The sequence below is a fragment of the Danio rerio genome, chromosome 8, assembly GCF_052040795.2.
Source record: "Danio rerio strain M-AB ecotype USA chromosome 8, GRCz13ab, whole genome shotgun sequence".
Classification (NCBI taxonomy): domain Eukaryota; kingdom Metazoa; phylum Chordata; class Actinopteri; order Cypriniformes; family Danionidae; genus Danio; species Danio rerio.
This window is the reverse complement of record NC_141028.1, coordinates 60,820,951-60,837,500: the sequence shown is the minus strand read 5'-3', so window position 1 is coordinate 60,837,500 and position 16,550 is coordinate 60,820,951. Positions and strand designations below refer to the sequence as shown.

Below are 16,550 nucleotides of genomic sequence, written 5' to 3'. Positions count from 1 at the left end.
CCGCCTTAAAGGACTGATAGCCCCGCCCTAAATGACAGATAGTTCAACCCTAAATGACAGATATCCCCACCCTACATGACTGATATCCCCGCCCTAAATGACTGATAGCCCCACAACAAAGTGCTGATAGCCCCGCCTAAATGACTGATAGCTCCGCCCTAAATGACTGATAGCCCTGCCTTAAATGACTGATAGCCCTGCCCTAAATGACTGATAGCTCCACAACAAAGTACTGATAGCCCCGCCCTAAATGACTGATAGCTCCACCCTAAATGACTGGTAGTCTCACACTAAATGAGTAATAGCCCTGCCCAAAATGACTGATAACTCCACCCTAAATGACTTATAGCTCCGCCCTAAAAGACTGATAGCCCAATCCTAAATGACTGATAGCTCTGCCCTAAAAGACTGATAGCCCAATCCTAAATGACTGATAGCTCCGCCCTAAAGGACTGATAGCTCTGCCTTAAATGACTGATAGTCCCATCCTAAATGAGTGATAGCTCCGCCCTAAATGACTAATATCCCTGCCCTAAATGACTATTAGCTCCGCCCCTAAGTGACTGATAACCCCGTCCTAAAAAACTGACAGCCTTATTTCACTTATAGCTCCGCCCTAAAAGACTAATAGCCCAATCCTAAATGACTGATAGTCCCACCCTAAATGACTGATAGCCCTGCCCTAAGGGACTAATGGTCCTGCCCTAAATGACTGTTAGCTCCGCCTCCTAAATTACCGATAACCCCGCCCTAAAAGCATTCCATGTGACCAGTGCTGAAGAAAGGTTGTTTGGAGGTGGGAGTGAATGTATATGGTGTTTAATAAACAAAACAGTGAAGTGCACAGACACATGGTTTATAACAAACTCTGTATGCATTTAAAAATAAGTCCATTTTGAGTTCATGTTGACCATTAATAAACTGCATTTTCCTTCGTTTCTATCACAGTCGATGGTGAAGAATGGAAAGCAGGCCATGGTTCTGTTTTCTCTGTCGGTGGCGGGCATGAACCAGGGTCTCCTGATCTCCAACAGGCAGAGCAGATCACACAGAGCCTCCGACGCCGCCGCCGCCGCTGCAGATCCGCATGAAGAGACTGAGACTCGCAGCGCTACGAGCCGAAGAGCGCAGAAAGAAAGCAGCGAGGAGAAGAAATGCTGCAAGTGTAAACCCATAGACGCCGACACCATCGACATCTACGCTCGTGCCGTCTTCCCGTTCACCTTCGCCGTGGTCAACGTCATCTACTGGGTGGCGTACACCATGTAGATCAATCATAACACATCCCCCTCCGCATGGCCATACAGCTGAAGTCAGAATTATTCATCCTCCTGTGAATATTTTTAAATATTTCGCAAATGATGTTGAACAGATTCAGGAAATTTTCACAGTATTTCCTTTAATATTTGTTCTTCTGGAGAAAGTCTTATTTGTTTTATTTCGGCTAGAATAAAAGCAGGTCTTAATTGTTTTAAAGCCATTTTAAGGTCAATATTATTCGCCCCCTTCAGCAATATTAGTGTTGGATTGTCTCCAGAACAAACCACTGTTATACAATGACTTGCCTAATTACCCTAACTTTACCCTAATTACCCTAGTGAAGCCTTTACATGTCACTTTAAGCTGAACACTAGTGTCTTGAAGAATATCTAGTCTAATATTATGTGCTGTCATCATGACAAAGAGAAAATAAATCACTTATTAGAGATGAATTATTAAAGCTATTATGATTAGATATGTGTCAGGGAGCAAAAATGTACAGGGAGGCTAATAATTCTGACTTCACTCATGTCAATACACTGATGTGACAAGATTATTAGCATATCTGGGGCCGGATGCACGAAAATCGTCTTAAGAAATAAACTAAGAGGTGTCTAAAATGGGTAGTTCAGTACTTCATTACTCTCCCTCAAGTGGTTCCAAACCTTTATGAGTTCCTTTAACACGAAAGAAGATATTTTGAAGAGAACTGGAAACCTGTAACCATTGACTTCCATAGTAGGAAAAGAAATATAATGCAAGTCAATGGTTACAGGTTTTTACAGTAGCTTTCTTCAAAATATCTGCTTTAGTGTTCAACAGAAAAAAGAAACTCAGACATGTTTAAAGAGTGAGTAAATTAGTGCAATTTTTAGTTTTAAGTGAACTATCCCTTTATTCCTAGCAATTAAGGGGCACCAATGGTGAAAAATCTACTTTTCAAGCTGTTTGGACAGTCATGTGTGTAGGTATAGTGTATAGTTCGTCATATTGGGCTGATATAAACACACACAGTCCTTTATTTTCAATTTAACAACCAAAAAACGGACCAATTGGAGCGGTTTTCAGACCGACCGCAACTTGATGTAGGAGTGTGCTCCCCCCGCCCACCAATATTGATTGACAGCTGCGTATTAACATGTCCTGGTAGTCACGTGTATAATCATATCAACAAGACCAGACGTGCGCAAAGCAACCGGGAATAAAAGATTTGTTCAGTTTGCTAGGATCATCAGCAGAAAGAGTGCAAAGCTAAACGCGCGCTCTGTCTGTCTGTCTGTGCATCTGTGTGTGTGTGTGTGTGCGTGAACTTTGTAACGACATTGTGTGTGACTTGATCGATGCAAGTCCACAACAAATACTCATTGGTGAAGTTCTTACTGTAGTATTTCTCACAAACGCTGCGTGAGACCTTCTTCCTTTAAGTCTGTCTGTTGTCTGATGCAGCTGAGGAAGGAGATCAAGGCACACAGAAATGGTATGTGGGGAGGACTCGCCTTAAAGGCGCAGTACGACAAAACAGCCCCCTAGTGCAAAAATGTATAAAGTAGAATCTTGTAAAAGGTATAATGAAAAATCTGATGGGTGTTTTGAGCTGAAACTTTACAGACACAGTCTGGAGACGCAAAACACTCGTATTAAATCTGAAAAAAGGGGTAACCTAGGTGCCCATTAAACTCAAGTATAGTCACAACAATTTCATTACAGCTTCATTTTAATTATTTTAATTGTATCACTTACTGTCGAAATTAAAATAATGTTTAGTGAATCTGGCCCTGGATTATTAGACCATCAGTCCTTTATTGTAGATGCTCATCAGTATGACAGGATAGGGGATTTAGAGGATGCTTGGATGGACGGGGATTGTTGCATTTTAACAAGACTGATAGATACCTCTTTACACTTAGTCGTGAATGCTTTACAATGACATTTCCTTGTTAATTTACTTGCTTTTTCTGAATATTTGCACCAGAATAGCCTTCTGAGCACTTGTATGAATGAACTAAAGCTGCGTTTTTTTGACTTTATTAAGTTTTACAAGGTTCGTTCTTCATTTTTATTTTATTGTTATTATTATTTTTGTTATTATAGATATTATTGTTGAAACCAGTTCTGATTACTTTTTTTACTTGGAAATGTGGAACTATCTTTGCTTGCAATGTCATGATGTGCTTGAATGAAATTAGGCAGTTTAATGTATTATTTAAATGCATTTTCTTGCATAGTGTTTATCATAGTTTATTATTATTATTTTTCTGAAATTGGCTTTAAATAAGAGCTGATTTATGTTGTGGAAAGTCATTACATATGAACTTTGAGCAGAAGTAATGATGTTTTGCATGAGAGTTTGTATCAGTATTGCTGAAAGATGTTATTCTGGACCTTTTCTGCATTATTTAATCGCTTTTTATCATTATTTTGGCTTCAGTTTTGTCTAAAGAAGCACTAAAAAGCTGCTTTTATTTTGAAACCTCACAACAAAATTTGCTGTTGTAATGACAATCGGAGCATATTGTTTTTGTGCATGCGAATTAACATTACAGCATGTGATTTATTGTTTCCTGCCTTTTTGATTTGGCTGTATAATGATTAATGCCACCACCGCATCATAGGATAATGACATGATTTATGTTCTTAGAGACAAAGAGGATAAATAAAACTCTTCTAGCCACCTCGTGTCTTGATTTTGGATTCAGAAATGCAGACATTTTTAGATTAAAGGTGCAGTATGTAAGTTTGACACCCAGTGGTTGAACTAGGTATTGAACGCTTGGTTCAAAACATGCAGGCGCAGACGGCCAGATTGACGACACCAACATATCAGTGATTTAGCATCTACATTTAATTATGGTAATGAGGTTTAATATTTATTAATTAAATTATAAACGTTACCATTTGGCTGAAGTGCAGTGAGTGCACTATTCTGTGCTTCTGAATGGCTGTATTTACATTTCTGTCCTGTTTCGTCTGATGCAAACAGCCTAATTGCTCATCACTGTGTATCTCGTCAGGTAGCGTGTTGTTAGGACACAGGGTTACAATGTAACCTGCTCACCTAATGTTTACGCTCGTAATATTAATATTATTTGCTAATTAATAACCTCATGTGGAACTCTGAATCTGTGTCTCATTTTGGAGTCTGTCTCTGTCCACCAGAGGTCGCATTTCGGTCATGGACACAGGTGCTGAAATATAATTGGCTAAACTGGCAGTGGGTGGGTTAAAGAGACCAAAACAAAGACAGCCATTCCGTCATGTAACGCACATGTTCAAAGCAGAATATCTGACTTCAGCAGTGTTTTTCAGATGTTCAAGAATGTTCAATGAGCATGTTCTGAATATCTGCACACATGTGATGCTGTTTTTCTGCTTTAGAAGAGTCAAACACTGACATGCAGCAGCTTTGATTATAACTCTGCTGCTACTAAAGAGCAGTACATACAGTTTTTCCCTGTTTTTGTTTTGTGTACAGATAACCAGGATCACAATCACTGTTCTGGATGATTTATAAGCATTTTCAATTAGTGAAGACCAGTAAAATGTCCTCATGGCCTAGAGCACCGTCTGCTTTTAAAAACTAGCCTAGAATGCTGCCTGCTGTTAGAAAATAACCTAGAGCACCGTCTGCTATGAAAAACTAGCTTTGAGTGCTCTTACTAGAGTATATAGTAAAGACATCTGTTGTTAAAAACTAGCCTAGAGCACCGCCTGCTGTTTAAAAACTAGCCTAGAGCGCCATCTGTTGTTAAAAACTAGCCTAGAGCTCTGTCTGCTGTTAAACACTAGTCTAGAGCACCATCTGCTTTAAAAAAAGCCTAGAGCGCCATCTGCTTTAAGAACTAGTGTAGAGTGTCATCTACTGTTAAAAACTAACCTAGACTGTCATCTGCTGTTAAACACTAGCCTAGAGTGCTTTCTAATGTTAAACACTAGTCTAGAGCGCCATCTACTGTTAAAACTAGCCTAGAGCGCTGTCTGCTGTTAAAACTAGCCTAGAGCGCCTTCTGCTGTTAAAACTAGCTTTCAGTGCCATCTGTAGTTAAAATCTAGCCTAGAGCGACATCGGTTGTTAAAAACTAGCCTAGAGCGCCATCTGTTCTTAAAAACTAGCCTAGAGCGCCATCTGCTTTTAAAATCTAGCCTAGAGCAACATATTTTGTTAAAAACTAGACTAGAGCGCCATCTTTTCTTAAAAACTAACCTAGAGCGCCATCTGTTGTTAAAACTAGACTAGAGTGCCGTTTGCTGTTTAAAAACTAGCCTAGAGCGCCATCTGTTCTTAAAAACTAGCCTAGAGCGCCATCTGCTTTTAAAATTCAGCCAAGAGCGCCATCTGTTGTTAAACACTATCCTAGAGCGCCATATACTTTAAAAACAAGCCTAGTGCGCCGTAAGCTGTTAAACACTAGCCTAAAGCGTCATCTGCTGTTAAACATTAGCCTAGAGCGCCATCTGCAGTTAAAACCTAGCCTAGAGCCCCGTCCGCTGTTAAACACTAGCCTAGAGCGCCGTCCGCTGTTAAACACTAGCCTAGAGCACCGTCTGCTGTTAAGCACAAGTGTAGAGCGCCATCTGCTGTTAATAACTAGCCTAGAGCGCCGTCTGCTGTTAAATATTAGCTTAGAGGGCCGTCTGTTGTTAAACAATGGCCTAGAGCGCCGTCCGCTGTTAAACACTAGCCTAGAGCGCCGTCTGCTGTTAAGCACAAGCCTAGAGCGCCATCTGCTGTTAAAAACTAGCCTAGAGCACCGTCTGCTGTTAAACATTAGCTTAGAGGGCCGTCTGTTGTTAAACACTAGCCTAGAGCACCAATTGTTGTTAAAAACTAGCACTATTTGCTGTTAAAAACTAGCTTAGAGCGCCACCTGCTTTTAAAAACTATAGTCTAGATCATCGCTGTCTGATGTTTAAACTAGCTTATCGCTCCATCTGCTGTTAAAAACTAGCCTACAGTTCCGTCTGCTGCTAAACACTAGCCTAAATCGTCCACTGTTAAACACTAAGCTCGTTATCGACTCAAAAGTGAATAGTGAGGCACTTTCAAAATTGCAGAATCAATGCATCACAACAGCTCTAGAAATCAATACCTGCTGGTTCAAAAAGATCCGCAATCAGTCATGTAACACGAGGATCACTGCAGCACTTGATGTCACATGAAATTTTCAGTTGTGTCCCTTATTTTATATTGACTATTGTAGACTATACACCCACCTGCCAAATGAAAACACACAGTAGGCTCTTCAAGAAGATTCCCCTCGGTAAAGGCAAAGTTTACCCGTTTTATCCAGTCTGATCAATCAACAGCTCAGTTCAACTCCTATTGTCTGGTATGTGAAACGCACATGACCCTAAACTCAGGTTATGTGCAAGACTTGTGCAACATGCTGTTCAAAGGACAGAGAAATGGGTGGAGAAAGGCTGTGAGCGGTGTCTGTGTTGTAAACAGAGCAGAAGCACGTCTGCATTTCAGAAGCACAACACAAACACTCTGAAGGGGAATTAGGATTAAGAAAAGTCTCCTTCATCATGACGGATCACGAATTCCCTGACGTGGCTTCAGTGAGTGTCGAGTAGTCTGTTTTATAATAATAATAATAGAATTAGCTATATGTTTTCTACAATGAGTGAACGAAAATTTATAGAGTTTACTAAACTGTCCATATGAAAAAAAATACTAATTTTACGTTATATTTACTATAGAATATGTAGTAAATTTTCTGTGGTAAATATGGTATGCTTTAGAGCTTTTTTTAGCTTTACTGCAGTAAATATATACCTTTGTAAATTCCAACAATGTGGTCATTTGTTTTAGTAATTGTACTATTAATAACTACAATAATAATAACTATAATATAATAACTATAGTCTATTAAAGTAAATTACTACATTTGTTAATAGACTATTGAGGGTCATTGTAGACTTCATATCCCTTAAAGCCAGATTTTTCAGTTTAAGGCAATCACAAACTCAGCCAAACACAGTGTTTTAACTGAAAAGATGATTTTACTCCATTATAAAGCAAAGTGTTTTACACACAGCAGCTCTTTTTTTACTATTATTACATTAGTACAGCTCTTACTAGAGTATAAAGTAAAGACATCTGTTGTTAAAAACTAGCCTAGAGCACCGCCTGCTGTTAAAAACTAGCCTAGAGCACCGTCTGCTGTTTAAAAAGTAGCCTAGAGCGCCATCTGCTGTTTGAAAACTAGCCTAGAGCGCCGTCTGCTTTAAAAAAAACTAGCCTAGAGCGTCATCTGCTGTTAGCTGTTGTTAAAAAATAACGTAGTGTCATCTGCTGTGAAACACTAGTCTAGAGCGTCGTCTGCTGTTTAAAAACTAGTCTAAAGCGCTGTCTGCTGTTAGAAAGTAGCCTAGAGCACCGTCTGCTGTTTAAAAACTAGCCTAGAACGCCGTCTGCTATAAAAAAACTAGCTTAGAGCGTCATCTGCTGTTAAAAACTAGCCTAGAGCGCCGTCTGCTGTTAAAAACTAGCCTAGAGCGCCGTCTGCTGTTTAAAAACTAGCCTAGAGCGCCATCTGCTTTAAAAACTAGCCTAGAGCGCCGTCTGCTGTTTGAAAACTAGCCTAGAGCGGCGTCTGCTGTTTAAAAACTAGCCTAGAGCGCCATCTGCTTTAAAAAAACTAGGCTAGAGCGCCGTCTGTTGTTGAAAAATAACGTAGTGTCATCTGCTGTTAAACACTAGTCTAGAGCGTCGTCTGCTGTTTAAAAACTAGTCTAAAGCGCTGTCTGCTGTTAGAAAGTAGCCTAGAGCACCGTCTGCTGTTTAAAAACTAGCCTAGAGCGCCGTCTGCTTTAAAAAAACTAGCCTAGAGCATCATCTGCTGTTAAAAACTAGCCTAGAGCGGCGTCTGCTGTTTAAAAACAAGCCTAGAGCGGCGTCTGCTGTTTAAAAACTAGCCTAGAGCGCCATCTGCTTTAAAAACTAGCCTAGAGCGCCGTCTGCTGTTTAAAAACTAGCCTAGAGCGCCATCTGCTGTTTAAAAACTAGCCTAGAGCGCCATCTGCTGTTTAAAAACTAGCCTAGAGCGCCATCTGCTGTTTAAAAACTAGCCTAGAGCGCCGTCTGCTGTTTAAAAACTAGCCTAGAGCGCCATCTGTTGTTAAAAACTAACATAGAGTGTCATCTGTTCTTAAAAACTAGCCTAGAGAGCTATTACAGCTCTTACTATAGTATATAGTAAAGACGGATACATGAAGTGTAAATACTAGAACAAACTAAATATAAACTACGTTATGAGTCAATACACCACAGTGTAGTTTACTATAAATTATACCACAGTACTTACTAGTTTATCAATTCACTGTATGCTGCAGTAAGATAAATATAAAGACAATACACTAAATATAGTATTACTGTAATGTGGCTGTAGCTTTTGTAAGAACATTGGTAAGAGCTTGATGCAGTTGCTAATAATTCATTAATTAAATACATGTTGTAATTTTAAAAGTGTGTAGATTAAAATCAACTTCGAAGCACATGTTCGAACAATAATGTTTTTATTAATGCAAATGCATGCTTGTTAACGTTGGTAAATGATGATTGTGTAAGATTTTAATACATGTAGATGTTAATTAATGTTTGGTTTCACGGATGTAAAATATATGTTCTATATGCAAAAATGGCTGTTTGCATGTTTGTTTACATGTATGTACGAGGTTTTCTGTGTGGATTGTTTACTGAATGTTTCTACGCTGCAGATGAAGCCATGCATTCGTCCGGACATGTTTGATTTCGAGGGAGTGTTTTTGACTCGCTTCTTCACTGACAACTGGGAGAACGTGAAAAACTTTCAAGCCAGACCTGACGACATTCTCATAGCCACGTATCCTAAAGCAGGTTATAGCGCCATTAAAAACCCCAGTATGAACTACTGACTTTCCAAACTGAGCTTTAAAATCTTAAAACATCCTAGTATCAACTGTAATAAATACCGTAATACACTTGAGTGTCATTGTAGTATACTCTATTGCTGTGAAAATGACAGTACTGGTAAAAAAATCCAGCTTAAACCAGCCTAGGATGGTTGGTTGGTTTTAGCTGGTCAACCAGGCTGGTTTAAGAGGGGTTTTGGCCACTTCCAGGCTGGTTTCCAGCTATTTCCAGCCTGGTCTTAGCTGGTCAGGCTGGGAGATGACCAGATAAAACCAGCTTGACCAGCCTAGGCTGGGAGCCCAGCCAAAACCAGCTATGTCCAGCTTAAACCAGGCTGATGAAGCTGGTTTTAAATGGTTTTAGCTGGTCACTTTCCAGCCTGACCAGCTAAGACCAGGCTGGAAATGGCTGGAAACCAGCCTGGAGGTGGCCAAAGCCCCTCTTAAACCAGGCTGATCGACCAGCTAAAACCAGCCAACCAGCCTAGGCTGGTTTAAGCTGGGTTTTTCAGCAGGGTTGGGTCAGTTGTTTATAATACTATAGTTGTTGTGTTACCATAGCAACTGTAGGGTTTCTCATCGCAGCAGCGGACGTAGCTGGAAAGCTATTATTAGCCCATGGATGTTTACATTAGATGTGACCTACGCTATTGTTGTCCATTGGAAGGAATGGTAATTTTGGTACAGGGTACCGCCCCTTTAAAATGAATGTGGGATCCTTGTGTGGGACCAAGGTGTAAATAATAATAGGTGTCAAGTAAATAAACAGAATTAATGATGGGCTACAAATCTGCGGAAATCTCTGCACGCAGATTCTGTGTGGGCCTACTCATTACTACACCCGTACACAGTGCTAAAGTCCAGCATCTTCATTGGCTTTAGTCTTGACTAAGTGCTTTTGAATGACATTTGTTCTGGAAGCACTGTACCAATATGGCGGCGGTATTGATGCATGCTCACCCTGCTGACAAAAGCAGCTTAAACCAGCATAGGCTGGTTGGCTGGTTTAACCTGGTCAACCAGGCTGGTTTCAGAGGTGTTTTGGCCATTTCCAGGCTGGTAAATGGCCAACTAAATCCAACTAAAACCAGGAAACCAGCCTGGAAAGGGTCAAAACCCCTCTATAACCAGGCTGGTCAACCAGGTAAAACCAGCCTAGGCTGCTTTAAGCTGTTTTTTTCAGTGGGGCAGGGTTGGTCTGTATGCAATAATGTATATATCTATGACATTAGCCTAGATAACGTCATATGTACTTTCTCGCCCATGGACACTAGCGGTAATTAGAGATTTGTTTAATAATTTATTTGATGCAAATATGATTTAACACAAAGTATAGCTTTATAAATGTACATACGTGGGTTTTTTTTATCTAACTTTCGAGCCATTTATGATAGTGAAGGCAAGTAAATGCAACATAACCATCTTGTGAAAATAATCCATTCAAGTACGGTTCAAAAACACTACATTTACTCTATAAGCTACTGATATTTTACTCACGTGAGTAAATGCCTCAGTTTATTTATTTGGTGTGTGGATGCACTTATGTGTGAACTGGTTTATATCTCTGTCTCTGCTGTTTACTTTTTAATCTTTGCAAAATGTCTGAAATTGAAAATAAATGATGAAAAACTTGCTTTCCTTTGCTAGGAACTACATGGGTTTCTTATATCCTCGACCTTCTGTATTTCGGTAATGATGAGAATCAGACCTCGCAGCCCATCGTTCAGAGAGTGCCGTTCCTGGAGTCCTGCTTTCAGGAGTTTTCAACGAGTCAGTCAATCTTTTTACCGCTACACTATTAATGAACTTATTTTATCTAAATAAAAATAATAGTGGTGTTGTTGTTGTTGTTGTTGTTAAAGGGTCATGAAATAAGTTGTTTACAGTACATGTGCAGGTTGAGTTTTTGCTGCCAAACCTATGACTGATTAACAAGACTAAGATAATTAATGACTTTTCTTTAATTATTTAACCTTTACTTTTGTAATATTTATTTTGCTGGTCAAATTGTATTTTCTTGGGCTTATGCTTTACTTTAAATGCTAATTTGAGAGAGAACCTTCAATGAGAAATGTAAAGTAGGTCACAAATGTAATAAAGTAATTATTTTGGGTCAAAAAAAAAAACATTGTGCCATAGCACTACGAGTGAAGTGTTTAGCCTCTTAAAAAACCTGCAGAGAAACTTGACTGAGGAAGCTGAGAGTGAGGGCGAAGTTAAGCTCATGGCTATGGATGATGTCATCATGGTTATTAACTGTGCACACAACGATTGGCTGTTGATGGGTAGGGGGAGGAGTCTCTGTAAGAGATTTATTTTTGTAGAGTGTGATTAAATGATCATTTTCAAATAAATGTTTTATTATGCATATTAAGCAAAGAGTTGCATTTTAAAAATTAAATACAGAATTTTTTTTCCAATGTTACAATATAAAAACTTTCAGGAAAATAAGAATTAATAAAATATTATTATATTTATATTATTATTATTATTCATTAATTTTCTTGCTGATTTAGTCCCTTTTATTCCACAGCGGAATGAACCGCCAACTTATCCAGCAAGTTTTTACGCAACGGATGCCCTTCCAGCCGCAACCCATCTCTGGGAAAATTATTATTATTATATTGAATATTAGCGGCGAGGCAGTGGCGCAGTAGGTAGTGCTGTCGCCTCACAGCAAGAAGGTCGCTGGTAAGAACCTCGGCTCAGTTGGTGTTTCTGTGTGGAGTTTGCATGTTCTCCCTGCATTCGCGTGGGTTTCCCAGAGATGGGTTGTGGCTGGAAGGGCATCTGCTGCGTAAAAACTTGCTGGATAAGTTGGCGGTTCATTCCGCTGTGGAATAAAAGGGACTAAATCGACATAAAAAAATTTTCATGAAATGAAAATGTAGCAATATTCAAATGTAAGCTAAGTGTCAGCAAGTAAACAAGACTGTGTTCAGTTTCAGGGACAGAAATGGCGGATAATCTACCCACTTCTCCTCGACTCATTAAAACCCATTTACCGGTCCAGCTCGTGCCCAAGTCCTTCTGGGAGCAGAACTCAAGGGTAAGAATACCATTTTCACAAAAAATATAGGCGATTATTAAAAATACAAATAGATTTCTGAAGTTCAAACATTGATATTGTGTCATCTAAAAATGTATATAAACATGAAAATATATTTATGTGGGCGACACGGTGGCTCAGTGGTTAGCACTATTGCCTCACAGCAAGAAGGGTGCTGGTTCAAGTCCTGGCTGGGCCAGTGGGCAGTTCTGTGTGGAGTGTGCATGTTCCCCCCGTGTTGGTGTAGGTTTCCTCTGGGTGCTCCAAGCACATTCGCTATGTGCACATTGCATTTGTGTGTGTGTGTGTGTGTGTGTGTGTGTGTGTGTGTGTGTGTGTGTGTGTGTGAATGAGTGTGTATGGGTGTTTCCCAGTACTTGTTGCAGCTGGAAGGTCATCCACTGCGTAAATCATATGTTGGAAAAGTTGGTGGTTCATTCCACAGTGGCGCCCCCTGATGAATAAAGGGACCAAGCCAAAGGAAAATGACTGAATGAATCAAACATTTTTCCTGATTAAATCCTCATGTCATAATAGTTTCTTTCTCTTAATCCAGGTTGTGTATGTGGCACGCAACGCAAAAGACAACGCCGTTTCCTATTTCCATTTTGACCGAATGAACATGGTGCAGCCCGAGCCAGGAGACTGGGATAGCTATTTAGACAAATTCATGCAAGGCCAAAGTAAGTAAGTAAGCCAGTTTACAGCAGCTCACAACACAAAATACCACAGTGTAGGATTTACTATAGTAAACTGTATGTTTTCAGCCTTCCTAAAGCGCATAAACACAGCTATTCTCTCAATTAAAGCCATGTTAGCCATTTAGCATCGAAGCTCACTGGGTAGACAGCAGGTAGGACAGGCCTGCCCACGATGGGAATCCACGACTATAGTGAAGTGGATTACATGCGAGAATGAATCGAGTAAACTCAAAATGTTCACATTTACGCACAATATCATGATTTATTTAATATATCGCTGAGTCTTGTGTGATTTTTTTTTTAAATTCTGGGTTATTTTAACCCGTTTCTGGGTGTAATAGGGACTAACCCAACTGCTGGGTTAATTTTATTTAATTATAAGAGTATGACCAAATTTAACACAATGTTTTGGTTAGTCAAAAATTAACCCAATTTGAGTTGAAATAACCCAGCATTTCCTAGAGTGGGGATTTGTATTTTCTCTGCAGATGTGTTCGGTTCTTGGTTCGACCACGTCAGCGGATGGTGGCAGAAAAAGCGGAGCTATCCCAACATGCTCTACATGTTCTTTGAGGATTTGTCTGAAGTATGTAAATTTATAGAGTGATCGTTAGATGAGCTGTGGAAATGTGAAGAGTGTGTATTGCGTGTTTCTTGTGTTTTCCAGGACACTGGGCGTGAGGTGAACCGCTTGTGCTCTTTCCTGGGTTTGTCCACGTCAGTCCAAGAGAAGGAGAAAATAACTAAAGGAGTTCAGTTTGATGCCATGAAACAAAACACATTGATCAACCATGTCACAATCCCTTTCCTGGACTGCAAGATCTCACCCTTCATGAGGAAAGGTTCATAAACCACACACTCATTTCATTTAGAGGTGTGCTGATATTCAATAATACAGTATTCTAGGGCTGGCAGAAAACAGCTGATGGAGTATCCACTAACCTGCACATTATTCACACACTAGATGGCGCCAAACAGTCAAAAACAGCTGATGGAGTATACACTAACCTGTGCATTATTCAGACACTAGATGGCGCTAAACATTCACAAACAGCTGATAGAGTATACACTAACCTGCACATTATTCACACACTAGATGGCGTCAAACAGTCAAAAACAGCTGCTGGAGTATACACTAACCTGTGCATTATTCAGACACTAGATGGCGTCAAACAGTTGAAAACACAAAGTTGACAGAAACGAAAACAGCTGATGGAGTATACACTAACCTGCGCAGTATTCAGATACTAGATGGCGCAAAACAGTCAAAAACACCTGCTGGAGTACACACTAACCTTTTCATTATTCAGACACTAGATGGCGCCAAACAGTTGAAAACACAAAGTTGACAGAAACGAAAACAGCTGATGGAGTATACACTAACCTGTGCATTATTCAGACACTAGATGGCGCCAAACAGTCAAAACAGCTGCTGGAGTACACACTAACCTGTGCATTATTCAGACACTAGATGGAGACAGTCAGAAACAGCTGATGGAGTATACACTAACCTGCGCATTATTCAGACACTAGATGGCGCCAAACAGTTGAAAACACAAAGCTGACAGAAACTAAAACAGCTGATGGAGTATACACTAACCTGCGCAGTATTCAGACACTAGATGGAAACAGACAGAAACAGCTGATGGAGTATACACTAACCTGCGCAGTATTCAAACACTAGATGGAAACAGACAGAAACAGCTGATGGAGTATACACTAACCTGCGCAGTATTCAGACACTAGATGGTGCCAAACAGTCAAAAACAGCTGATGGAGTATACACTAACCTGTGCATTATTCAGGCACTAGATGGCGCCAAACAGTCGAAAACACAAAGCTGACAGAAACTAAAACAGCTGATGGAGTATACACTAACCTGCGCATTATTCAGACGCTAGATGGCGCCAAACAGTGAAAAACACAAAGCTGACAGAGATTATAACAGCTGATGGAGTATACACTAACTAACTAATTTATTACTGTAGTGTTCGTTCATGTGGAGTTCTTCGCTTTCACTGCTGCTCATCTTCTTGTTTGTGTCCCAAAAGGTAAAGTTGGAGACTGGAAAAGTCACTTCACCGTGGCCCAGAACGAACGCTTCGATGAAGTCTATAAACAGAAGATGAAGAACAGCGGCGTCACGTTTCGCACTGAGATTTAAAACCCTACAGATCTTGCATTTCACGTTTAATTGCTGCTCCTCTGATTTCACAAGTGGAAGTAGTTTGTTTTCCACACTCACACAAAATTAAAAACGTGATACTACTGGTGAATTGTTAGAGCTCAGATCAATGTTTTGTGTCTAATAGTTTAGTTTTGTGGCACACAGCCTTGTATAGTCAGGATAATGCACATCCTGCTGGTTGTTATTGCAGAATGATCCCTCCAGTCTTACACAACAGCTGCTAATAAACCTGTCTGTTTTTTTCTGTGATAACAAATGTCTCGATGTACTTTATCACTTACTTAACATGTTGTGATTGACCAATCAGAATCAATTTGCCGGCAGCTGGCTCTCTGCAGCTCTCACATGGTCGCCCACTGAAGCTAAGCAGGGCTGCGCCCGGTCAGTACCTGGATGGGGGACCACATGGGGAAGCTAGGTTGTTGCCGGAAGTGGTGTTAGTGATGCCAGCAGGGGGCGCCCAACCTGTTGTCCGTGTGAGTCCTAATGCCCCAGTATAGTGAAGGGGACTCTATACTGCTCAGTGTGCGCCGTCTTTCAGATGAGACGTTAAACCGAGAAGTTAAACTCTCTGTGGTTGTTAAAAATCCCAGGATGTCCTTCAAAAAAGAGTAGCGGTTTAACCACAGTGTCCTGGCCAAATCTGCCCACTGGCCTCTGTCCATCATGGCCTCCAAATCATCCCCATATCATCTGTCTCCTCTCCACCTATCTGCTGGTGTGTGATATGCGGTCTGGCGCAATATGGCTGCCATCAGGTCATCCAGGTGGATGCTGCACTCTGGTGGTGGATGAGGATGTGTATGTTACCCCAATGTGTAAACCGCTTTGAGTGTCCAGAAAAGCGCTATATTAATGTCAAATGTCTTATTAGAAGTATATTTATTAATATACTTTTTTACTGTTTGATTAATCAGTGTCTTGAATGATGAATTAAATAAACATTTAACTATTTATTTATACATGAATTATTTTTTAATGCAACGCTTTATTTCTTTATTAAATGACCTTTAAAAACACAATTTAAATAAACACATTTAACTACGTCTATTTATTTGTCCATCATTTGCTCAATTATATTGGCATATTTTTTATACATTTCTATGCTTCAACTATTAAATTGATGAATTTATTATTTGTTTTATTTCTAAATGGCACTCCTGGTCCTCCATACCAATGATATCTATGACTGTTTCACAAATGTGCATTTAAAACAATTTGAATTAAATATGTGTCTGAGAAACTCATTACATTAATAATAATTAAATTAAACAAAAATTATATTGCTTAAACAGGACGTTTGCATACGGTTCAGGTTGGAGGGCAGTCTCAAATTTAAAGGGACAGTTCACCCACAAAATGAAAAGTAATTTACTAATAATAATTAACTCTATTATAATCAAATAATGTACTAATTGAAGATGTAGGTAATTTTTCGTCAATAGAATAAAAGTAATAG

The 16,550-nt window shown here is 39.8% G+C and overlaps 2 protein-coding genes across 5 annotated transcripts in view; both read left to right on the top strand.

Annotated features, from left to right (window-relative positions):
* Positions 1–3,931, top strand: part of gabrd (gamma-aminobutyric acid type A receptor subunit delta) — a 16,605-nt gene extending 12,674 nt beyond the window's left edge. The window contains exon 9 of the mRNA XM_087265658.1: positions 949–3,931. Within this exon, the coding sequence (XP_087121784.1) occupies positions 949–1,269 (321 nt within the window). The 3' untranslated portion in view covers positions 1,270–3,931. The remainder of the gene's footprint in view (positions 1–948) is intronic.
* Positions 3,932–6,700: 2,769 nt separating this feature from the next.
* Positions 6,701–16,141, top strand: sult1st4 (sulfotransferase family 1, cytosolic sulfotransferase 4). 4 transcript variants are annotated; one of them, XR_015496953.1, is made up of 8 exons: positions 6,701–6,819; positions 8,980–9,118; positions 10,801–10,923; positions 12,096–12,202; positions 12,759–12,889; positions 13,392–13,489; positions 13,571–13,745; positions 14,955–16,141. XR_015496953.1 is itself a non-coding variant. In XM_087263009.1 (8 exons), exons 1-8 carry the CDS (start codon positions 6,787–6,789, stop codon positions 15,065–15,067), a joined length of 939 nt encoding a protein of 312 aa, XP_087119135.1. In that variant the 5' UTR covers positions 6,701–6,786; the 3' UTR covers positions 15,068–16,141.
* Positions 16,142–16,550: the final 409 nt, after the last annotated feature.

Bases quoted from the DNA above. Each gene is read 5' to 3' on its own strand.
- sult1st4 (XM_087263009.1), top strand. From the start codon at position 6,787: ATGACGGATCACGAATTCCCTGACGTGGCTTCA. The intron at 9,143-10,800 runs GTATGAACTACT...TTCCTTTGCTAG, and splicing joins TAGCGCCATTAAAAACCCCA to GAACTACATGGGTTTCTTAT. The intron at 13,746-14,954 runs GTTCATAAACCA...GTGTCCCAAAAG, and splicing joins CTCACCCTTCATGAGGAAAG to GTAAAGTTGGAGACTGGAAA.